Source organism: Strix aluco, chromosome 15 (genome assembly GCF_031877795.1).
Source record: "Strix aluco isolate bStrAlu1 chromosome 15, bStrAlu1.hap1, whole genome shotgun sequence".
Classification (NCBI taxonomy): domain Eukaryota; kingdom Metazoa; phylum Chordata; class Aves; order Strigiformes; family Strigidae; genus Strix; species Strix aluco.
This window is the reverse complement of record NC_133945.1, coordinates 18,061,449-18,085,538: the sequence shown is the minus strand read 5'-3', so window position 1 is coordinate 18,085,538 and position 24,090 is coordinate 18,061,449. Positions and strand designations below refer to the sequence as shown.

Genomic DNA, 24,090 nt, shown 5'->3' with positions numbered 1-24,090 from the left:
TAATGTTTCTTCTCCCCTCCAGCCCTTCTTCTGCAGTGCCATTGTGCTCCTTCTGCCACTGCCAGGCAAACACAAAACACTTCCTTTTTCTCAGAAACTTAAACATGATTGATTTCCATTTAAATAATACAGTTTGGGGAGCAACTGACCTTTGGCTAAAGAACACAAAGTCTCGTAACTATTGGAAAAGTTTTAGGTCAGTGTTACAGTACAAGATGCGCTTCTGTTTATGGGAGTGACGCGCTGATTATCTGCACTGTGCAAGAGCAGGGATCATTTGGTCGATAGTGGACAATGGAAAGTGCTTGCAGCAACCAGGCCTTCATTAGTTGTCAGTCCTTTGAGCTAATCTGTCACCTCAATATCACTTAATGCCCCCTGTCCCGCGTGTGTGTCTTGCACACTTCTGTGCTGCTTCCCAACCACAAAGACATTGCAGTTGTGCAAGACACTTGAGGTCGCTGGAGGGCAGATGTACTAACTCACTCTTCCTTTCTCACCATTGCAATGGGGGGTGTAGATCTTCAGTAAAAAAGGAAAGCAACTTTGGGCTCCATTAATCCATCCTTGCTTTCAGGAAGTGGGAAGGCACGCTAAAATACTGAAACAAAGCATAGAGGGCCTTGGCTGCAGGTTGTATAACAGACCTGTGGCCTTTGGGACTGAATGCTCTCTGTGTGTGTCCAGAAATTAGAAAAGATGGAGCAAGAGGAGAACCCCTCACCAGAAGGGACTGTACCCTGACAGTTTTTTTAGCCTGCAACATTCTTGGCTGACAGAATAAGCAGAAGGCTCTGATGTGTGTAGCTTCAGGCCATTTTTCTGGTGAGCCCCAGCTAAGGTTGCAGTGCTGCTGGTCTCTGCTGGCTTTTAGGGAAATGCTGAGGACAATGTCCAGGAGCTCTCTGCTCCAGAGTGCTCTCCTCCAAGGTATTTTTGAGTACTCAAGTTCAGAGCTTTACAGACTGAAAAAGAGACTTGTACATTAATTACTCCCACAAAAATCCTGTGGTGCCATTTGGTCTGCTAATTTTTTTTCTGTGGGTACTGAAATGACAGGGTTTGCAAAGGGGGGATGGAGGTGGAGAGGGGGAGAGAATAGATTGCCTCTTGGTAGAAGTCTCTATTTCTGTGGGCTGTCATGTTTCAGTTGTGTGTGTGCATTAAGCGCAGTAATCCTACTCAGCTTGAATCTATGATAAATTTATTTACAGAAGGAGATTGTTTTCATCCTTGATTATTTCTGATTTTTAAAGCAAACGTGGGAGTTAGCACTGTGCTGGCCCTGAGCATGAAATAAACTGACAAAAAAAGGGGCATGTGGAAAGGAAGGGTGTTGGCAAGGTTGCATTCACTGCAGCAAAGAATTACATCCACGTTCACTGTTGTAAAACACATGGAACAAAGGTAACTAAGCTTTATATTAATCAAAATATTTCTAGGAACCTTTTCTCTAGTTGTACATGGGGGATAGTGTTTAATTCTAATTAAGATGTATTTCAAGCCCTCATCTTTTAAGGAACATGGGACAAGAGGTAAGCATCTGGTTGAAGAATCTTTTTCTACTTAACTATTGCTCGTAGTGTTCTCATTACTAACACAGTTAGCCAGCCTGTGGCAAGCTAACTAGAAAGGAAAAATGAAAACCATTTAAGTTGATCAAAATGCAAAAGCTAAGCAAAACATGTGAAAATAATATGCAGCTGAAATCTTTCCCAAAAATGTGAAGCCTGTCAGTATTTGGAGTCCTTACGCCTTCCTTAAAAATAAGATTTAATCAGGTATGATTTTGTTTTCCTTATGTATTTGATCTACTTGATAGTTTGGGCTTGAAGATAAAGTTCACTAGAATTGGATGGGTGACAGAAGAACGACAATAGACTGAGTAGCTAGCTTACTCTTTTTTTTACAAGGCGTCCTGCGTAGTGCTGTCAGTGACAGCCAGGCAAATCGGGGAGAGGCAGCTGATGTTGGAGAAATGACAACGTACCTCGGTGTTACGTCTCACCTGAATTGAGTTCTGTTGCTACTGTCAGCCCAGTGTGTTGCAAGGTGATCACAGCTGATGGTCTGAATGTAAATACTTACTCTGCTTTGTGCCAGCTTTGGTTTTATCAGCTGTGTCACTGTAGTAGGAAAGCTGTTCCCTTTTGATGATTTGGAGGCAGATGAAGATTCAGTTGGTTGTTAGCTGGTAGGGTAGTACCATAATTATGAGGACAGGCTGGGACTCCAGAGATCTAGGTTCAGTTTCATACTGTTTACCCTAAGGGGTTGAATTAGTCTTTGAATCTTGAACTGGAAAGCCTGCCAAAAGGTCAGTCTTCTGCCTTAAGGTAGCATCAATTTGCATTAGTGCACACCCATGCCTTTCTAGAATGATGACCTGTTCTTCAAGGGCCCCAGCAGTGTGGCTTCTGCAGCCTCCCCAGGCAATCTGCTGTACTGCTGAACTGACCTTACCTTTAAAACTTTTTTTGAATATTTAACCTAAGTTTCAAAACAGGAAGAAAATAAAATCTTTATAATTTGTCCTGCCCTCAAAGGACTTGGGAGCTGGACTGTTTATTTTTTATGTGCAGTAACCTGTTATGTATTTGAAACATACTACCTACCCCAAGACCTCATACTTTTTTTCTCAACTGGTCTAAATACTGTTTCAGTCTCTCCTCCTAGGTCCATTTTTTCTCCTCTAGATTCTCTGCCCTTTTATTGCGGTGCCCTAAATGGACTAACTCGGGTTGAGGCTTACCCCACCTATGTGTCAGTCTGTTTCCTCTCTCTCTACAGAGGATAATAATGTTTTATCTCACAGGTATACTCAGTAAAATCTGAGAGAGGTTCATGTTATTTACTGACTTGTCCCCATCACAGTTACTGGAAAGAGGTTGGAAAGCCATGAGAAAGATTTACTCCTACTTTTGTCTCCAGTATTAATCCTTTCTAAGACTTTTTTTATTCAGTTTGTACGTTAGGAGCTTCCCTAAGAAATCAGAATGAAATCAGGATATTTTTGAGTGATATGTGGGACAAGCAAGGATCAATTCCCTTCTCTGGATTGTAGAGAACATGGACTTGAGGTCAGCTTCAGCTGGTGCCCTGGGAACTGGCCATTGATGACTCTGGAGTGTAACCTCTCTCATGGGACTGCGGAACCTTTACTCTTCTGTCTGGTCAGATGTTCCGACTAAAAGCTGAGATACGTAAAAATGTTCATATAAACACCTGTTGTTGGAAGGAGGCTCTGCTACAAGGCCAAGTTTGGACTTCAGTTCTCAGTTCCTTGAGTAAATGTAAGGCCTTTGTTCCTATCTAATTTTCTTGCTCTTTCTGTGCCACAAAGGGTGGCTCTGGCAGTGCTGGCTGTGTTTTCCCACCTGGGCATTCCTTGTGGCTGTTCATCTCTAGAGGTGTCCTGATGAGCTCTCATAGCTGTTGCTCTGGTCTGCTGTGCTGCAGATGAGGAACCATGTTGTGACTGATGCAGATCACAAGATCCACAAGAAAACTAGCAGTTGGGTGCTCCTGTAACTCTGTTTAGGAGCTGATTTGGGATTATGCTGTGATGGGGAGGGGGAGCTGTTCTTACTCTTTCTTACAGGAACTTCCACTTCTATACAGCCTGTATGGTATCGGAGTTTTTCTTAGTGTTTGGAGAATCCTGTTCCAATAAAATCTCCAGTGTGTATGTGGGAGTACTGAAACACATACAATCTCATGTTGAAGAGCTGATCTTACAGCGTAAGCACTCTGTAAATAGCAATCTCAGTTTTCACAATATTATGCAATAGCGATGTTCGTTTTCCAAACATCTCTAGCTAGCCTGGCCTTTTGCCATTCTGTTTCAAGATCTGTTAGTAACAGATTCTACTTGCAACACCTAAAAGAGGACTTGGGGGAAGTCACAGTCCTCCTACTTTTGGCTGTCAGGGCCTCCACGCTTTAAAAATTCTGTCTGGAAGGTGGTTTGATAGACACCGTGGAGTGGAAGTTAAAGGCATTCAAGGGAGATTGCCTTTCTACACTTGCACAGGGCAGCGGTGCCATAGCACGTGTAATGTGCCTCCCTGGGGACTGGAGAGCTTTCACTTTACAGTCTTTCACAGCAAAAGTCTTGCATTTGAGAGATCTGGTATGCCACCATTTATTTTCACCTATCTTCTTTTCTTTTTTTTTTCCTTAGAGTAGTTCCTTCTCTTAGTTACACTGATGTGATTTCAGTGCCTCCACTGGAGTTTCTCCCAGGTAATACCCAATTGTACACTCAGGAGCTGTGTTTATGAGAGTGTTATTTGTGGTCAAACATACCAGAGCTTTAAGCATTTTCTTTGTAGCCCTGTGTTGAACCTAGCTCTTCTTAGCAGAGATCACTACTTAGCACAGAGACCTGCTAACAGTAGTGCTCTTTGTGACTACCAACATCACAAAATGTTAGAAGGGTGTACTTATATTAATTATGTTGCTATAGCAATGTGGTACTTTGTTAAAAATTGCTGAGTGAGACACCTGGTGAGTGATGAGGGCAGCATAGAAAAGAGAAGTTGGAAAATGAGCTTTTCTGTCTGCTAGCAAATTATGACATCCTGCTAGATGAAAAGGAAGGATGTGATGATTTGCTGATGTTACTCAAGTGTTTAGAAAGATGATGTGTGTTGCATAGAGGTTTGAGAAGTCTGCAAGAAGCAAGAAAACCAGAATTTAACTTAATGTACCCACCCTCTTTAAATGGGATGGGTAGAAAATTCTCTGCAGATCATTCAGCCGATGCGCTCTCTGTTAATTAGTTTTGTTATTAGTACATATGTTTGTTCTTTGACTTTTGCCATGATGTGAAGAGACAGCTTTGTTCACCAGGGAAAAGAGGGTGCTGTTCTTGGTCACATTAGCTAAATGTAACTTAAGAGCTTTCCTAATGCTCGAGACGGACATTCTGCTGGAGCCCATTACCTCTATGCACTTTTAAGATAAGAGCTGAGGTCATGTTCTTAAGTTAAGCGAATATAACATAAGAAACCCTTTTTCTATTGCAGTTTGATCACAGACCTCAACAGAAAGTCAGTGGATTGTCTTGGTCCGTTGGCTCAAGAGCATAACTTGAATTAAACATCTAGGTACTGATTTACCTGTAAGTTATAGTGTAATAAGAATTTAAGAATATTAACCTAAAATTATATTGGTTTAAATATCTGTGAGGATGTTTAGGCCAATAATATATTTTTGTTGAGCTTCCATCTTTTCATTTGAAGAAATTTTAAAAAAGCCATGCAGCCATCAGGCTGTCTGCATGAAGGAGTTGGAGCAGTATGGGTGCATCAGTATCAACAGTGACAGGTTATTGTGTGCATACGCTGTCAGTCCATCAGTGATGGAGTCATAATAAACATACACACTGTGGAGATTTGTTGAAGTTTTAGCTCCCCCCTTTGGGGACATATGGGTCTCACTTGACCTTTGTGGCATTTTCTGTATTCCAGATCTTTTATTACAAAGGTAATGCTGTTAGTTCACTGAAGGACCAGCCACCACGGATTCTTAATTCTTGAAAATACCTTGCTTGGACATAATAAGAATCTCAGTTTTTATCTGTCCCATCTCTACTGTCTTTTGGAGAGGCAAAGTGCAGTGTTCAAAACCAAGACCTGACGTGCAAATGTCTAAACTCATAAGTATTAAGTTGGAGTAACCTGAGTTACAGGGTGACTTCAGGGTTTCTATTGCACAGTAAGTTGATACTAAAAAGTCAAACAGCAATAATTTGGACTAAGTTGTAAAGTACACTGAGTAACTTCAAGACAGAAATGCCAGCTGAGCTGAGCAGACTGCAGTTTACTAGGGGATGAAACACTACAGTGAGTGATCTGATTTAATTGCATTTGCTTGCATCATTAGAAGAATTGGATACTGATACTTGGGGAGGAGGGAAGCAAGAGAGACAGAGCATGGCCTCTGGGCTGAAATCCTCCGCGAGGCAAAACAGTGTCCAAGTGCTTGGAAGAACCTTTGCAGCAGAGTGAGCCACCTCCCAGAGCTGAGCTCTGTGTGCAGGGCCTTGGGTGCCTGGAAGCCAGAGGCAGCACCCGTACCCTGTGGTTATTCAGGACCCAGAGGACAAAGTGTTGCAGCATATGCAGAGCAAGGGATGCCAAAAAGCTGTTGAGTCTTCATGCAGGGAATGGCCAGGCCACCTTTCACCACGGCTCTGACATCGGTGCCTTTTGAGAGTGGTCTGAGCTCCAAGTTTTGCCTGTACAATAAGGGCAGCCTGTGAGTCTGTATGGAAATGGGCTGTCTGAAGGGGAGCAGTGCTGTGGCAATACCTCTCTGTTTGTTAAACTCTGCAGCATTAAGCTGAGCAGGAGTCCTTAGCTGATAAAAACTGTTGTGCTTCCTTTTGTTTCATTTTCATGAGCGTTTGGACAGGTCCCTGAGCACTGAGGGAGCATTACGCTTCAAAAGTCTTCAGCTGTGTGGCAGTAAGACAGTTTGTTTTCTTGCTGTTAAGATGCTCTTAGTTGAGGAGAGCTCTTTATGTGTGTGTGCCAGTGACTTGCACAGGCTGTGTGGGCCAATGCAAGTCATAGAGACTGAGCTCTTCAAAGAAGACTTCAAAGAAGACTGGCCATTTAGACTATCATTAACATTGCTGATCAGTCCCAATTTACTTGAATAAGAGTAGGGGAAGAAGAAAAAGAGTTAAAAGAGGGAAAGCAGGGGAACCGTGTTTTTGTGTTCTTAAAATTTGGGTTGCTTTGTTTATTTTTAATCAACCCTGTGAACAAGTATGCATATCAGATGAGTAGTGAAGTGGGCTATTTGGAATAAATCTGTTGACCTTGCTAGAAATTGTGTTGAGTTTGTGCCAATCATTTATGTTACACTCTCAAAGGGAGAAGAGCTTCATTAAAAAAATAAAAAGTTTGAGGATTAACTTCACTTTGGTTTTAGCTTTTGCTATCAAAGGCTTTGTTAGTATGTTGAGGTTTTGGTTTTTTGAGGGTTCTGTTCTAGCCTGTGTTCTTCATCCTCTACCTAAGGGGAAGGAAAAAAAAGACATTTAAAAATCCTTTGATCTGGTAACACAGGGCATTTTCATTTTATTTATGGCAAGCTGTTCCTTCAAATTCAAACCATAGCATTTGCCTGAGCTAGGAGGTGGAATGACTCTTTGGCAAGTGTAAGGATCAATAAATCAGTATAGCTGCCATTATATTGGCGTTAATAAAATGAGATACTCTGTGGGCTCCTGAAAACAAGTATATAAAATTAAATTTGTATCAGTGAATCAGCCTAGAAATCCCTTGCTTGTAAAGCCTGATGACGTGTAGCATGCCTTAGGAGATAACAAGCAAATGAAGGGAAACCTGTCCCTTGTGTTGCTCATTTTTAGATGGCAGACTTACTGAAGATGATTGTGGTTTGGATAAGCTGCTCCTGCAGCTGTTTAAAAAAACCAATGTCTCACAAATTGATGAACATTACCAATTTGATAAAAATGATCTTTAAATCAGCTCTTCGGGAAGACCTGTATGTGTTAGTTTCACTTGACCAATCTTTACTGTATATGAAAGCCTGTCTGGTGATAGACACTAGCTATGCCAGCGTGAATTAGTGCAGCACTGCACAGCAAAGTACTCTGTTTGGTTTTAATCGCTCGTATGTGCCCTTAGCAAATATCTACTTCAACAAACTGATGCAAAAGAGGCTGTGCCATAAACAGTAGCGAAAAGATGATGATGATCTACGAAGCAGGCTGACTGGTTTTGGTCTTTTTTTGTACACAGTGTGGCTGATGGAAGCAACCTCCTCTTGACTTGTGGCACTGAACTAAGTTAGGACAACAGTAAATATTCTCCAAATGAATTCCTTGTTGTACAGCTCTGTAAATATGTGTGATTTCGTAGGACAGACTCTGTGCCCTTTCCAATATCCACAACAAAACTTTCTTAGAGAAAGAATTAAATTAATTTAGAATCTTCATCTGTTAAAATATTTCACAGATTGTCCTTTAGGGAAGTGTAAGAGGCAAAATGTCATCCACACCTCATGGTTGATGGCCAGGAAGTCTTCGACTGTTGGTCTCAGTTTCAGAGCCTGGCACTCAGGCATCTTCCATGTTTTAGGACTGGTTTGGTTGCTAACAGAAGAGGAAATCTTTAATCACTGTCTAAACAAGTGCGTTTTTAATGAGAACTCAGTTAAAAATACCAAGGAAGGCAGTGTGCCTGTGTAAGCTGCTGCTCCGGATGGGAGGACCCTGGGAGATGGACGGGGGGGACGTGGCAGCACGGGGTCTCTGGCAGCAGACACCAGGCAGGGCTGGGGAGGAGGAGGAGAAGCAGCATGCATGCAGGTTATAGTTCACCTGTCTTAAATTCACAGCTTGGTCAAATGATTCCAAGTATGCTGCTGGGCTTCTGTATCTTTCGTGTTACTGCTGACTACCAGAATGGCCTACATATATTCTGTGCCTTTCTTGGTGCTTTCCCCTTTATCGTATTAAGTAGCATCCAGACCCTGGTGGGGAGGGACAGAAGAGGACACAGAAGAAGGAGAAATGTTTGATGCTGGTTTGCTGTGATCTCCATCGGGGAAGGAGTAGGGTGCACAAAAGGGTTAGTTTGGTCTCTTTTCCCCTTTTAGACTTCATAGTGTCTCTACTAAATCTGCAGCTTTATTGGCTATGAACTGTGTAGCTTTTGATCTTTTATACGCAGTAGGTTTTTTTTTTCCAGTGGAGCAGTTGTCATGCAGTCTCCAATTTACATGAATGCTAAACGGAATGACACAAAAATGAAGTGGTGTTGCTGTAATGAAACCTATTAATAGCTTTGCAGAGAGGCACTGACGCATCTCAGATATAACGACTGGAATTAAAGCTGTGGAGAATAATCATCTTTGCAGACTAAGTTTTTCCAAAATGAGCAGTGAAATTAAGTGCTCAGTTAGAGAGGGTTGTGATTTTTTCAGATGAAGCTTCTCAAAATCAGGCTTGCTTGAGACATCTCAATTTGGGCTGACACAAACCGAGACAAACGTCTCTGATCACTGTTGGAAATTTTGGCCAAATGGCTATATTCGAAACACTGCCAAGCAGTATCATAGCATACCTTCTTTTTTTCTTGATAAATACTTGTTTTATTTGACAGCTGTTGTTTCCAAACAAAAAATGGTTTTAGTACCTTTCTGAAACAAAACTCTGGCAGTGAGAGGTGACTCTGGATGGATGCGTGGAGGCGACCGGTGCTGGCTGGGATTCCCAGGCTAAATAAGTTATGCTCTCATCTTTTGGGTGGTGGTCTGGTCCAAGTGTGATATCCCTAAGTTAAGTGTATTAAGATTAATTTGTTGTTGATGTCGTGCTGGGTAGAGGCTTGCAGGTGCTCCATGACAAAAATGTTAATTGTTAAGAATGTTAGTTAAGTTCAACACTTAACCACAGTGTACAGAGCAAGCTCATAGTCTCTTGCTGGTCACCCTGGTAGAGCTCTTGAGGCTGTACTTACTTTGTTGCAAATGTACAATTCCCATATTATCCTGTAATCCCCTAATGGAATATATACATATTTGGAATATGCTTACCAGAACTGTCTCTGTCCTATAAAGTATGCCGAAGCCCTGTATTTTGAAACGGTTACTTCAGAAATGGAAGCAGAGCCTGTTAATGAAGCACAGGAGATTTTTGCCTTTTGGTTTCCTTAAGATGTCAAGTTTATTATTCCCCAATTACACACGTGGATAAAGAACAGTAAGGTCAGAGGCAGGATCAGAGGAAAAATTGTCACTATCTTTGGCCCAGATTTCAGAGCTGCACTGCAAGATGCTGGATTCATGTGGGATTTTGAATTCATTTTAAACACAGCCTTTCCGAGACAAATCTTTCCCAAACGGTGTTCTTTGAGCTATTGCAGAACATCACAATTTTTTTTAGCTGTGGACTACATCAGGCTTTTCGGTTATTACTGATAGTGAATGAAACCATTTCTGCATAGGAATGGGGAATTTACAGCAAAGGCTTGCTCAAGGCGTAATGGACAGACTCAACAACAGAGATGGAAACAGATGTGCTCTTAGTCCTTCTGTCCTTTACAGTTGGATTTGCCTCTCTCTTTCTGTAGGGTTGCCTTGTCATTTCACTTGATTTTATTTTTTTTGAAAGCCACCTCACTGGTATTAGTTTTATTTTAACACTTCTCAAAGATGAGATATTTAGTTCACTTCAGACAGTACAATGTAATTGGTCTCATCTGTCAAATGTTCTCAGTCAGGTAAGGTATGGATATTTATTCTAAGAGGAGAGCACAGAAAATATGGTCTGTACTCAGGTTTCCATTATTTCTTACAGGACAGAGATATATCAGTCAAGCTGCAGCTAAAATTGATGTGGATTTTGATTATGATGGACCTCTAATGAAGACAGAAGTTCCTGGACCACGATCTAGAGTAAGTTCCCAAAGTATAGTAGCTTGTGGTTTTTTTTTTTTTGTTTAGCTGTGTAACTTGCTAGAAAACAAATTTCATTCCACACCTTAAATCTGATATGAATAAACATCATTTCACAACAGTCTATGCCCACTTTTATCAAGATGCTGAGAATGAAAAGCTCATGAATGGCATGCCCCTCTCTGAGAGATCTGAATCTCAACTGCCAACTTCCCGCATGAAGCCATTGAAAGCAAAAGAGCATCAGTTTGATGAAACATCTCATCAGGCTTGGTTACTTGTGCTCCCACTGAAACAGAAACTTAATTGGCTTTTTGTGATGTGAAATAATGCTTTGGTTTTGAAATGGAGCAAGAGCGTCAATTTGCTGGACGTCGTTTTACTTTGACAGAGTCAGTATTTGGGTATGGTGGTGGTGGTGTTTGTTTGGGTCTTTTTTTTAAAAAAAAAAAAAAAAAAAAAAAAAGGGAGCTGTCTTTCCAGAACCAGTGTGCTGGTATCCCTTCTGTCTGTCTCTGCTTCTCCTATTTTCAAATTTCTCTCTTGTTTTCTCAGTTCAGTTGATCAATATAGAAGAGGCAGCTTTCCCTTTTCAGAAATTTATAATTAAACTGTATTTGCAGCCCATATAGCTCTGCATGACACAGTTAATAGTTTTGACTGTAACATTTGCAAGATACACTGTGAAAGTTCATATGGCAAGTAGAGTTTCCTGGTAAGCACGTAGGACTGCAAGTTTTGCATATGATTTATGCATAAAAAAGAAACATACATTCTTCTTCAGTATTTGGTAATTACATACCTGAGACTCTTTGGTGTTTGTTTTTCTACAGGAATTAATGAAGCAGCTGAATGGCATTCAGGTAATCTGTCAAGTTTTCTGAGTTTGGGGGGTGCCAATACTGTGATTTCAGAACTTGCTTTAAAATCCTGTTTTGTAAGTTTAATTCCATACCAAAAAAAAAGGTGAAATACTGACTCTGGGTTTTCACGCTGAGTATATTATGTATGGTATGTAGGCGCATTTGAATAAAATCTTTTTTAGTATAATTTGAATACTGCAGAATTATTTTGTTAGGAACAGTGATTTTCTTTTAAACACTATATGTGCCTTTTGAGTTGTTACAAAGTGGCCAGTGAAAACATAGGTAAAGTTGAGCTTGAGCTTAAAAGTATGTCAACCTCAGTGCATATTGCCTTCCCAAGATGAGCAATTCCTCAGTCTGTGCTTCATTTCTGTAGAAAAAGTGCATACTTGCCCTTTTAACAGTCCCTCTTAATAGAAATAGCTCTACAGTTAATCTCCATGCAATGAATATAATGTCTTTGTGTCTTATAATTTTTATCAGATTTTGCTGTATAACCATTAGTTGCACTTTCATGCACACTACTACTTTTTAAAGTGTTTATTGTTTGTTTTTTCCTGTAAGAATGCAGAAGCTGTACACTTTTTTTGTAATTACGAAGAGAGCCGAGGGAACTACCTAGTAGATGTAGATGGCAATCGCATGCTGGATCTCTACTCTCAGATTTCATCCATCCCAATAGGTAGGAGACAGTTGTACCAAAGCTTTTTGTTTTGTCCTCAAGCTGTTGTTTTCTTATCTCAGCCACTACCAGAGAAGTTGGTTAATTAACTAAAAAAAACCCAAAGCTGATGTAACATATGCCTTGTGCAATCAGGGTGCAGCACACTGCTGTGTATTATGTAGTGGTGTGTTTGAATAGCTGAAGAAACTACAAAGTCAACACTTACAGCTCTCTTGAAGTACATAGTGGTACCTGGAAGAAGGTCTAGTATTAATTTGAATATGCAGGTTCCACAATTTAGGTTGTCTTTGCTTGGATTTGTCTACTTTGTGATTCTGTAACAGTATGTTACTGTTTTAAACATTAACAAACATAACTTAAACATTTTGACATTAAATTACATGCTTTAGTTAACATTTCTATCTCAAAAGAACTGAAAAAAAGAGTTGGCCATGTGGACTCCAGACCAAACACTGAACTGTGGTGCTGAGTGAAAGTAAAGGTGGCAGTTTGGTTGGGCTGAGGAACCAAACGATGGACTTGCCAAGTGCTTGGGAAAGTCACTTGATTTTTTTGTGAAACATTTCATGGGGGCAGAGATGTAGGCCCCAACTGCAAGGTATATAGATTTCAGTAGGTGTTCAGTTTGTTTGCTCCTTGTCCACGGTTCCTCTTGGTTGCTTAAAAATACATTTTCACAGAAGCAAAAAGAGGAGAAGTGCTGGGGTAATTTAAAAGGTAGATGTTGTGCTATGTATAGAAACCGTGATGACTCAAGATCATCCCTGCAGGCCTCCTTTATTGGGAAACCGAATTTAGTGGTGTTCAGGTTGTTACCAAATTTTTGGCATATAAGCCCTTGTGACTTGAATGGGTTTTCAGTTATCCCAGTCTTCTTTGCAGATAGTTAATATTTTTGCTCTCATGTGGCACCTCAATAAATGTGTAATCATTCCAGAACTTTTCAGTGTTTGTAGCTTATTTTCATCAACACAAGTTCTAGATATTTTTATCCTTTAGAAGCCGCACTGAAATAACTTTGTCATTGCTAACGTGGAAATAGGGGTGAAACAAAGGACCACAATGCTTATCTAACTTAAATGGGATTGGATTTTAGGTTTCTAGGAAAGGAAGTGCATTTAGTGTTCAAGACCTCACATTCTTCACACAAGAAATGCTGATTTGGAGAAACTAGTTCATGGTCGTGTAGTTGAAGGAAAGTCAGTGCATACTCCAAAGGAATGGAATTAAGGTTGTACAGAAGTGCACTGAGGCTTTCTGACCTTCTACTGCTTGATGGTGCAAGCATACCTCTTCTAATACAGTTTTTGTGTATAAAATATTTAAGGGAGAAATATTTTCTTAAGGGGCAGAAGGGAGCAGGGGCTTCTGCAGTTTATTTTCTCTGGTTGATTGAAACTGGTGACATAGATGTAAGACTCCAGTACCCCTAACTGATCCTCAGCTAAGCAATCCAGTTCCTCCTTCACGTGTGGCAATGGCTTCTTGAAGATAAGCTGTGTCTTTTTGTCCTAGAGGACATGTTCCTCAGTCGCGAAGGAACTACAGTACAGTGCTTCATGCACCTTCTCAGATAATGGCTCTATGATGTGTAGCAGCAAAAAGAAAATGGAAATTTAATGCTTACAGGCTGACCTCAATCTAACTGAATGCACAGCATTAATGTATTTTTTTAAGTTGTACTGAATAACAGGACTGACTCTGAAGCTGCAGAGGTTGCTAATAATGTCCCTCTTGGTGACAGAGTTAGCTTCTAGACTGGGGCACCAAAACAAGATCATAAGGTGCTTGCTAGTCATCTGTGCTTATCTGTCTGCGAGTAAATCCAATAAAACCTTTCATGAATCTGTCAGGACTCCCCAAGATTTAATAATGATCTGCTACACTAGAACATATTTATCAGCAGAGGTTGAGAGGTAATAAGTGCCTGTGTGGAGAGATAAGAATTAAAGTATAAAAAACCTCCAAGCAAAGATGTTCTGAGCTGTTTCTTACTGAAAAACAAAAATTAAAACAGTGTTTTACCACATGGTTTTTGGAAGGTTGTAGCACAACATACTCCTTTAACCCTGTATCTAATCCATCTAACAGAGTTAGAAACCCCATGGAGCCAAATGCAGGAGGGGATTCTATTGACATGTTTACTAGCAAACATCCTGGAATAGCAAATGAAACAATCTGTTTTTCAGTGCTGGGAAGGTCTGTTTTTCTCTGGGGAAATGCGGAGAGGTGTAGTTTGATATTATTGGCAGCAGCCTGCTGTTCAGTTCAAATGGATTCTTTGGGCTTTCTCCATCTCATTATTTAACAGCCTCCAGTTTTTTTTCTTTTGCAGACAGGCACATTCATGAGCCTGGAGGACATGTACTTTCCCATTGCACTGATCTAGACACACAGCAAGAGTGATGAAGCAGGTGCCCTTCTCTTAAGAGCCAGCTCTGTCACTTATAGGAATGTGTTTGGGAGTGGATTCGTAAAGCTACAAACCCTTGTGTTGGTTGTGGCAATGAAACAAGTCACTCTGTTTGCCATTTCGGGCTAGAGCTTTTTGACTTTGTCTACCATAGTTATATAACAGTTATTTAACCATTTAGTTCTTCCTGGTGTTAGTTTTGTGACTATGAACCCACATTACCAGTTCAGCATCTTTCTACATGCTGACCTACTCTTTCAGAAATGGTCGGGCTTTAAGGATTCTCTTCTTCTACTGGGGCCTGTTTGAGGATGCACCAGCAGATTAGGGAGTGTTAGGAGGAACACGGGGCCACTCAGCCTGAAGTGAAGAGAGTGGGAGAAACATTGTGTGTGGGTGGGAAAGGGTAAGCTATGGGTAATAGAAGCCTTGAATTTGTGTTACATAAGAGAAGATGCAAAGGTCTCTGCATGCTCTGTATCCCTCACTCTGGAGGGAAGGGATGCTGTCACGGATGAAAATGATTTAGTAGCAATTTAAGGTTTATTAATGGTGTGAAGTAGATCAAAAAAAGTTGAATTTTAGCCGCACTTAATGATTGATCAATTTGGTGATTTGGTTGGACTGGATGATCTTCAAGGTCTTTTCCAACCTAGACGATTCTGTGATTCTGTGATTTGGTAGGATATGTTAAGATTAAAATAGTGAGTTAATTGCAGATTTGAGAATGACAAGATTCATGCTAACCTACTACAGGGTATTCTAAATTGAAGTGTGTATATATGTATAAACACAAAACATACACACACAGGCAGTGTGGTTTGGATAGCCAGTGAAGTATATAGACACGCACACTCGTGAAGGCAAATGTTCATATTCAAACACACAGACATGTAGAGAGATGGATGGAAGAGGCTAGTCTATAGGGCTAGTGGAAGGTGTCCCTGCCCATGGCAGGGGGGTGGAACTAGATGGTCTTTAAGGTCCCTTCCAACCCAAACCATTCTATGATTCGTCATGCATTTTAACACCAGCAACAGAATTACATGTTTTTACAAGCAATACCAGAGTTAATGGTTAAGCTTCCTAAGCAATGAAAGCTATTTATAACAAACTTTAAGGTTTAGTTCAGAGATTTCTAAAACATTAGATATACTCTCAAAGGTGCTCTCAGCGGTAGCCACAGCTACAGCTCTCAGTGACACAACTTTCAACTGTGTCATTCCCTCTAGCCTAACAAGAATTCTTCCCATGCCAGCAGATGCAATGCAGATTTAGTTGTCTGTGTCCCAAATAACCACTTGTATTATCTTCATAATAATTTTAGTAGATTCTTTGCAGCATGACATGCAGTTAAAACTAAAATATTCAAAACAGAATTTATAATTGATTTCTTAACACAGTAGCCTAATGCTCCATTACTCAGACAGAATAATCAAGGCTATTGTCATTCAACTAGACTGCGGAGTTCAGAAGCATGGTAAGCTTTTGTAATAAAATCAGAGTGGTCTGACTTCTTGAGCAGTAGGGAAGATGAGGTTTCCAACTGCTTCTACAAGGGAATATAAAAGATGATGTTAATCTCTGGCTTTGGCATTTCATACATTAGAAATAAGGCTTGAAATGGAATTTTCTGGGCTCCTTTGGTGATGTTTTTTTTTTTTTTACATCAGATACGTTGGTTTACCTGTAAGCAAGTAAGCTAATCTGTAGAATGACAATGGGTATGAATTAAGCACCTTTATTGTGTTAAACCCAAAGCATCCTTGGTATCTTGATGTTTCTCAGTAAAAAGGACAAATTGTTGCATCTTTTCCCAAATAAATGTTTGTCAAAGTAAGGAAAGCGGGAAGGAAAAAAAAGCTGGTCATGAAAGAAAGTGAAAAGTGCAGAATCTCCTTTAATATGAGACACCAATTTGTCAAACAGATTTTTTTTATGGGATGCACAGCTGAGGTATGTAAATCTACGACTGAGACGGAAAGATTTCCAGACATGTCTTGGAATAGCTAATGGCTTGTGGTAGGTTGGAGATTTGGGTGCTTTTTAGTCCATGAGTTTTAAGTGTATGGCTATCTGTGTAAACAGCCTCTTCCTTCTGGTAGGGTTGGTACTGATCATGCATGAATGTCTGCTGTATGCAGGGGTGGAATATGCATCTTCATGTGCGCAAATAAATGTGAGTGTATGTATATGTCAAACCCTAGCTAATGTGGAGGCCAGTACGTGCACATCTCAAAACCAAGTTTGGCAGCATCTTGCACAGAGAGAGTGCTTACACGGCCTTGCAGGGGATAGCGCTGATGAATGCCATCCAACTGCGACAGATGTCAAGGAGTGCTGTCAAGCCATTGGCAAAATTCTGCTGGAGTCCCAGGGCTTATCCCTGCTGGGTCTGCCATAACATGTGCTCATTGCACGCATCAGCAATGAAAAACCATCTCGGAGAGCAGCACTGCTGTGCTAGTAAGGTCACCATCCGGCTGTATCTGCTGAGGGACAAAAAGCCCTTGCTGGTGTTCTGTTAGTACATTATAATGCACTGAAATTACAATTGCTAAATGAGCTTTCTTTGGGAAATGGGTAAATATGTGGATTTTTGCTTGTCAGTTTCTTATGGTCAGCGGGCAAAGACTGGGGAACTTCACGGAAGAAAAGCATAAAGGGGGGAATATGCTTCTAAGTTGATTTTACAGTGAGGAAAAATCCAATAAGTTAAAAAGCACAGGGGGGCTGGGGGGAAAGCTCTGTTACTGTGCTAGGAATAATCAGTCTGATATTCAGGGAGGGCAAAAATTGCTATGAGACTACAAGTGTAGCACTGGCTACTGTAAATGGACAGAGCTGCGTGGGGAGCTTCCCTCTGTGGTTCAGGGAGTCAGAAGCCGTTTCTGAAATGCGTGGTGGGCGGTCAGTGCTCAGCAAGGGCCACGTAAGTCGAGCAGATCGGGATTATGGTAAGCAGCCTGCTTCAGGCAGGAGAAACTGGAGATGCTTCTATACCGCAGCTAAATGGTGACTACAGAAACAACAGCTTGTGGGCTGCGTTGGCAGAACGTGATTTCTGCTCTGAATTGAGGAAGAGGAGAGGTTCACATGTGGTGCTCTAGCGAAACCAAATACACGTGGGAAACCTAGGAAGGAGAGCGAGCAAGCATTTAATAATGTCAATCCTGCAGTACCTGGTAGAAACTATGATGCTTTAATCAGGCCCTAACCAGGCAAAAGTTCCATGCCATGTTCATTAATTTTTGTGTTCAGTTTTTAACTTTCACTACTAAAATATGTTTTGCTGTTGCCTGACACAAAATTTGTACCAAAGTTCCAGATAATGTTTTGTAAAAGAGAAGTTTCTCCTACTTTGAAATAAGTTCTGTTATTACTAGTTAAAACATACACAAGTTACACAGAAACAGTCAAGCATTAAGTTAAGGTTATTTTCGGTTAGTTTATTGAAACCAGACAGAAGTAACTGTTCTCTTTCTTTGTTCTTTTTAATTAGGTTACAGCCATCCTTCTCTGATAAAGCTTCTACAGCAGCCACAAAACTTGGTAAGTGAATTAAAACATTAAGTACTTGAAGTCCTCCCCCTCCTTGTGGCAGTCTGTCTTATTTTTTCTTAAACTGATAATGGATGCTTAATGACTCAATTTAAAGTATGGTAGGATCTGCTTTCTTTATTTCTCACTAGATGAAAAGAGCTTGGTAATATTTAAGACGACACCAAAACCTCTGTGAAGCTTTACAAGAAGTAAACATTCAGGTGATGCAAGCACTTGATATGTTTGCATCCAGTTTTAAATCATAGTTCAAGCACAGTGTTTCCAATTAACCATTGTAGCAGCGTTCTTGAGTGAAGATTTTTGAGCGTGAAAGCAAGCACAGTCCTTGAGAGAGAATATAATCTTCTGAATATGAAAATGGTGCTCTAAATCTGGAATGCTGTGGGTGCGTTTGTTTGGGATTTTTGGCAGGGGGTAGGTAGTGGCTGGTTCCCATCTCTTAAGTACAGAGTTGACTAAACCACTGACAATGTCCTTGAAAAATTAAAATCATTAGACTAGAGCAACAGGATTATTTCAAAACAGAGTATATGCTTCTTAAATGAAGTATCTTCCTCTTTTCCCTAGCAGTATACTGATAGTGATTGGAAATAAACTGGATCAAATGATGGAAATTGTTGAAATGAAGTTGCATTCTATTTCAAAGCTTCATTTTTTTCACTGCTTGGCCAGTTGTTTTGGATTCCATAATGATTTTGTGCAATTTCTAAAACTGTTAACTTTTCTTTTGGCACAATAGTTCATGTGTATAGTACATGAATAAACTGTGCTCACTGGCTTTTGACTGCACATCAGTAGATCCCTGTTGGTTGTACTGTCTTCAGTGACTTGAGCCACTGTTTCTGCAAACTAGTAGTGGGTGTCCCTGTTGCCTGCAAGGGCATAGCTCAGGTGTGGGCCAGTTCCCTCTCATACCTGCGTTTCCCTTCCAAAAGAGCCTGCTGGCTCACTCCAGCAGTGTAAATCCTGAGCCAGCATGTCAAAGAAGTTTTGAGTTCTCTGAGCTGATTTGCTTTATGGAGTCCTCATTTCTTCAGGATGAGAAATTCTGCCTTCCCCAGAGCTAAAATACTTAAAGTTTTTTAAAAAATCACCAGGGCTAGAAATGCTGGAGTTCTCAAAGGCAGATCCAGATATTACAGAAGCACTAATATTTCTAAATACTTATATTAACTCATAAAAATGATTTCTGAGGAGGTAACAATACCTTCATTATAATGCAGCAGTAGGCAAAGTCAGATTTAAAAAACAAACAAACACGCCCCCCAAACCCCAAAACCAACAACAAAACAAAACCAAAAAACCTTTTTTTTGGTGGCAGTTGCTAATTTGTCCACTGGAAAAGGGAAGTTAACAGGCTGCCAGCTAGAAGCCTGCAGTAAAAGGACCTGCCTCCAGAATCCAAAATGAGTGGTGCAACCAGGCCCCATCTGTCCCAGATACAAGCATCGCAGATGTTTCTGGTACCCTGTTCTGATTTCTGAAACCTGCACTAATTCAGAGGAGAGGGTGGCACTAACCCTATTAGTCTGCACCTGACTGTGCACTTGGGATTTCTGTCAGGCTTTGGCCTGGGCACGGTGCAGGTAGGATGTCAGTTTTGCACTGTGAAGGCCAGAGAGCTGTGAAGAGCCAGGACTTGTGCAAACCTCACAGCAGACAGGAGTGTGTGCTGGGGTCTGACTGCAGATAAAGTGCCAGCTTTATTGTGAAAGTACTTTTTTTGAGTAATACACACTGAAGTAGGGCCCTTGTTTAATGTTAACGATGGGATCAGTGTTTTCTTGTAGGGATTTTTTTGTTTGGTTGGTTTGTGATGCTCCATGTACCCTCTTTATAGCCAGCTATAAAGAACAGAATATGCATCTGTTCATTTGAGACCATAGCAGCTTGATGTCAATGTTCTGTTTTTCTCAGTACTGAGTATCTCATTAACAACAAAGGAAAAATACACTTTTCTGCTTAATGGCAAATGTCAATTGACTGTGACAGTGCATAATCAAATTCACAACAAATTTACGGTCTTGTATCTCTAACTTTATATGAAAATTTACTTCTAAACTGATATAAGTAAGATTTCTCATATATACTAAACAAAAACTGTGTTAATCTGTCAGTAACATCCTTACTTAGGTTTTTTTTTTAAGTTTGGGTCTGTTGAAACAAACATTGTTTTGGAAATAACACACTTGTACAAGTTACAAAGTCCTATCTTATACTCTGTTATATCTTGTGTGAAATTTGGTTTTCCCTAAGAATTCTGATTAAGTGTTCTTCCAGGTCCAGTGTGACCCCTCACACCTCTTGCTGTGGTCCACACATCTGAATAAATGAGTACTTGTATTGAGGAAAAAGATGGAAGGATGCTGATAAATGTGCAAGCTTGAGTTGTACTGAAAATACGAATGTTTTGGGGGAGGCAGTCTGTCCCCTCTGGAGACCCATAAAGACTTAAGTCATCAAAGCTCAGCCTTTGATTTCAATGATGACTTGTTACAACAACTATAAAAACAACAACCAAACAAGCAAAAAAGCAAATAATGGTGCCTCGCAGTTGTCAAATTTATTGAGCTTGTCATTTTCTGAGCAAATTTAATTTAAAATTAAAAGTAGCATATTGTGAATCAAATAAGATTACCTACAAAGACTAAGAGCAATGATGAATCAATTTTAATCCATGACACTTAATTTAAATTAATCGCATAAACATGGACTGGGGAGACTGAGGGGGGGTTTTCCAGAGCTGCTCATTAGAAACACCTGGGTGGGCAGCAGGCTCAACTTTCCCACCAGCTGCTGTTCACTGACACCAAAATTACCTTTCTCAACGGTGTGAATCCTGGTGTGGCCAGTTCATAGGACCGATGGGACCGCTGAAGTTGGAAGGGAGCTCAGGTGGTCTCTTGCCCAGCCTCTTGCTCGGAGAGGGTCAGCTGTGAGATCAGACCAGGTTGCTCAGGGCTTTCTCTGGGGTGTTGAAAACCTCCAGGGAGGGAGGCTGCACGACCTCTTTGGGCAACCTGTTCCACTGCTTTGCTGTTCCCTTGGTGAAAAAGCTTTTCCTTATACCCAAATCAGTACCTCTTGTGTTTTGATTTATGCCCATTGCTTCTCATCTTCCCTTTGAAGAGCCTGGAGCATGGCTCCATCTTCTCAGCAACCTCCACACAGGTATGGGGAGGCTGCATTCTTGTAGTCACTTCTGGGATTACCAAGGCTCTTGCAGCAGCATAGGCTCAGCTCTGCTGACAGCCAGGGAAGGGGAATGGTTGGAGAAAGGAATCTGGAAAGCAGACAGGAGTTCAGCCAGGTAGCTTCCCAGAAGGCTGTGGAATTCAGGTTAGGAGATCGCATCGCATTGCATCCCCAGACTATTTCCGCATGAGTGGCTCTTGGTTCATGTCAGACCTCTATCAGGAAATGGAAAGGAGAAAACTGGGAAGCTAGGAATCTGCTGTTGTAATGCACAATGAAGAATGTACCTATAATTCAGGAGACACTGAGAAGGGTGACAGTACAAACTGAAGGCCCTAGAACAGGAAATATTTACCTGCAAATCAGCAAGCTTCATGAAAACAGTTCATGGTTGAAAAGGAATTTCACCAACATCTCTGGATATATCATAGTCAATGTTCTTGAGCTTGATTAAATGCATGTTGCTGAGTAGTGAGGTAGTAACATGCAGGGTAGCTTCTCACTGGTTTCCTTGCTGCACTGCCCATTACTGTACATGCCAGGGGAGTCTAGAAGGAAGACAGCATGCCTGTGTGCACAAGTTTTTTTGTCAGAAATCTATTTTATTGTAGCATTCTGTTGCTGATCCTTGCATGTGTGTTATCTTTCTCAGATGTAGCCCTTATCCTTTAAGTTTACCTTTGCCTTGTTCCCCCAAACCCCATCGTAATAGTATCTGGAGGATGTTTACAACCACAGCGTTCTGAAATAGTCTGTCTTGAAACTCAGTAAGGAAGAAAGTGCTGCTATCTTTATTGAATTTAGATTTAGCTACTCAAACTGAAGGCAAGTAATTAAGATATTAAAGTGTATTTCCTGTGTATAAGGAAAATTGAGCAACTAAAATGGCAATATCGAAGAGGAAGTGTCAGTGCCAGTTAGCATGCACTTTTTCTAAGGTGTTCTGCAAGAATAAAGTATTAAGGATTAGACAGAAAAACATATTCTAAGACATGAATATTATTCCCTGGTTTTAAAGCTCCTTGTGCCATGATTACAAATTTCTGGCTGGTATTTGTAATTAGAATAAAATGTAACTGCCTTGATATCAAGATGATATTTTTCATGTGATGGTAAAATCTAACAATTTTTCTTCCTTTGTCTTTGTAGAGCACTTTTATCAACAGACCTGCCCTAGGGATTTTACCTCCAGAGAACTTTGCAGAAAGACTGAAGGAATCTCTGTTATCAGTAAGTTTGAGATAGGAGTGACGAGTTACCATGTTCTGTGTTTAGGGACATGGGCACATCAAAGGATGTTAGGGATTTTAATAGGGAACATTATGGATTAGGTGTTTGTCCTCCTGCCTCCCCGCTGCAAGTAATGAGATTGAACTTTTTTCCCTAACTTGACAGCTGAATGTGCAAGGGTGACATGTCTGCTCTACACAGATACTGCCTCTTTCATTCTGGGTTCAGGAACTGATGAGAAAATGCATTTTCACTAACTTCTGTTCACTGTGCTTTCATAAGAGATAGTGGAATGAGTGGCTTCTGTTTGTCTTGATTTAAATTTGAAGATCCTTGGGACAGAAACTGAGTTGAGTCTTCTCATCTGCAGTTGAAATTGGCTTTCTTCATCCTAGGCACGGCCAGTCTCCCTTACACTGAAGCTGATGATGTTAAGGACTGATCAGTATTATCATCACTTTGCACTATACTTGTGCTTAATATTTTGGAGTAATTTTCTGTCTTCATTGACAGGTGGCTCCTAAGGGCCTGCCACAAGTGATCACCATGTCTTGCGGATCCTGCTCTAATGAAAATGCCTTTAAAGCAATATTTATGTGGTACAGAGTGAGTAAAATACTAAGATTTTTTAATTTTTTTTTTTAGATTTAGATGTAGAAATGAGTATTTGTTCATCATCAGAAGTGTTACTGTAAAACAAAGTAAGGCTTGGAGGTTGTCTTGTATGATGTTATTTATATTCAACCTAGTATAAAATCTTTATTAAAAAGTCTTCATCTAAGCTTTCACTTTATATTGACACAACACTAGAAATTATAAAGAAAAGGAAGTAAAATTCAGATTGCAGTCAGTACGTAAGAGCCACAGTCAGGCTCTAATTTAGAATACCAGCATTACTAATTTGTGGTTCGGCCATAAATGAATTGGTTACAATTACAGGAAAATGATCTGTTGGGTTGTGTTGGTTTTTTTTCCCAGAACAAGGAGAGGGGCCATAATAATGTCACAAAAGAGGAACTGGAATCTTGCATGATTAACCAGGTAACATTTGTTCTTTACCACACCTACAGATGTGCCATTGGCTTGGGTTTATAAGGGAAGATTGGGAGGAAAAATTGGCTTTACTGTCTCTGCAGTGGAATCTTGGTTTTGTAAATTTAGGAAATGGTGAAATACAAACTGCTCCCAGCATATATCAAGACCTGCTGCTTGTATTCTTTTGCATCCTTCCCAGATTGTGACTCTTGGGAAGATCTCCCTTTTTTTCTTGACATATCATTTGCTAGAGAGGGGTCCATATGATGGATGGGTCCATGGAGATCATTAACACATGGAAAAGTTTACAAATAATAACAACAGACCTTCTGATTTTTTTTTTTTTTCAGAAGTTGTGATTTTATGGCTTAGAACTGATCAAGGGGTTGGTTAAAATTTGTCCAACTAAATGTTAACAACAGGCAGGATGAGGAAATTGAGATGCAGCTGATAAACCTCTGAAGTCCTATTCACCTTCAGTTGAGGTGGTCTTCCTCTTGCCAGTCACAAATCTTAACATACAACAATAGCAGAAAACAGAATATTTTATCTCTTCTTTGAGATAAACATGTTAGAAATTAATAACCTGCTGGTCCCAGCCTGATCTTTGGTACTTCTGTAGTGATGAGCATTCAATTCATTCACATGGGATTAAAGAACTC

At 40.4% G+C, this 24,090-nt stretch overlaps 1 protein-coding gene across 3 annotated transcripts in view; it reads left to right on the top strand.

Annotated features, from left to right (window-relative positions):
* Nucleotides 1-24,090, top strand: part of LOC141930055 (4-aminobutyrate aminotransferase, mitochondrial) — a 57,995-nt gene that overhangs the window by 23,261 nt on the left and 10,644 nt on the right. For all 3 annotated transcript variants that reach the window (XM_074840357.1, XM_074840359.1, XM_074840358.1), the window contains exons 3-9: nucleotides 10,343-10,440; nucleotides 11,274-11,303; nucleotides 11,871-11,988; nucleotides 17,907-17,956; nucleotides 22,313-22,393; nucleotides 22,907-22,999; nucleotides 23,372-23,434. In XM_074840357.1, coding sequence (XP_074696458.1) covers nucleotides 10,343-10,440; nucleotides 11,274-11,303; nucleotides 11,871-11,988; nucleotides 17,907-17,956; nucleotides 22,313-22,393; nucleotides 22,907-22,999; nucleotides 23,372-23,434 — 533 coding nt within the window. The remainder of the gene's footprint in view (nucleotides 1-10,342; nucleotides 10,441-11,273; nucleotides 11,304-11,870; nucleotides 11,989-17,906; nucleotides 17,957-22,312; nucleotides 22,394-22,906; nucleotides 23,000-23,371; nucleotides 23,435-24,090) is intronic.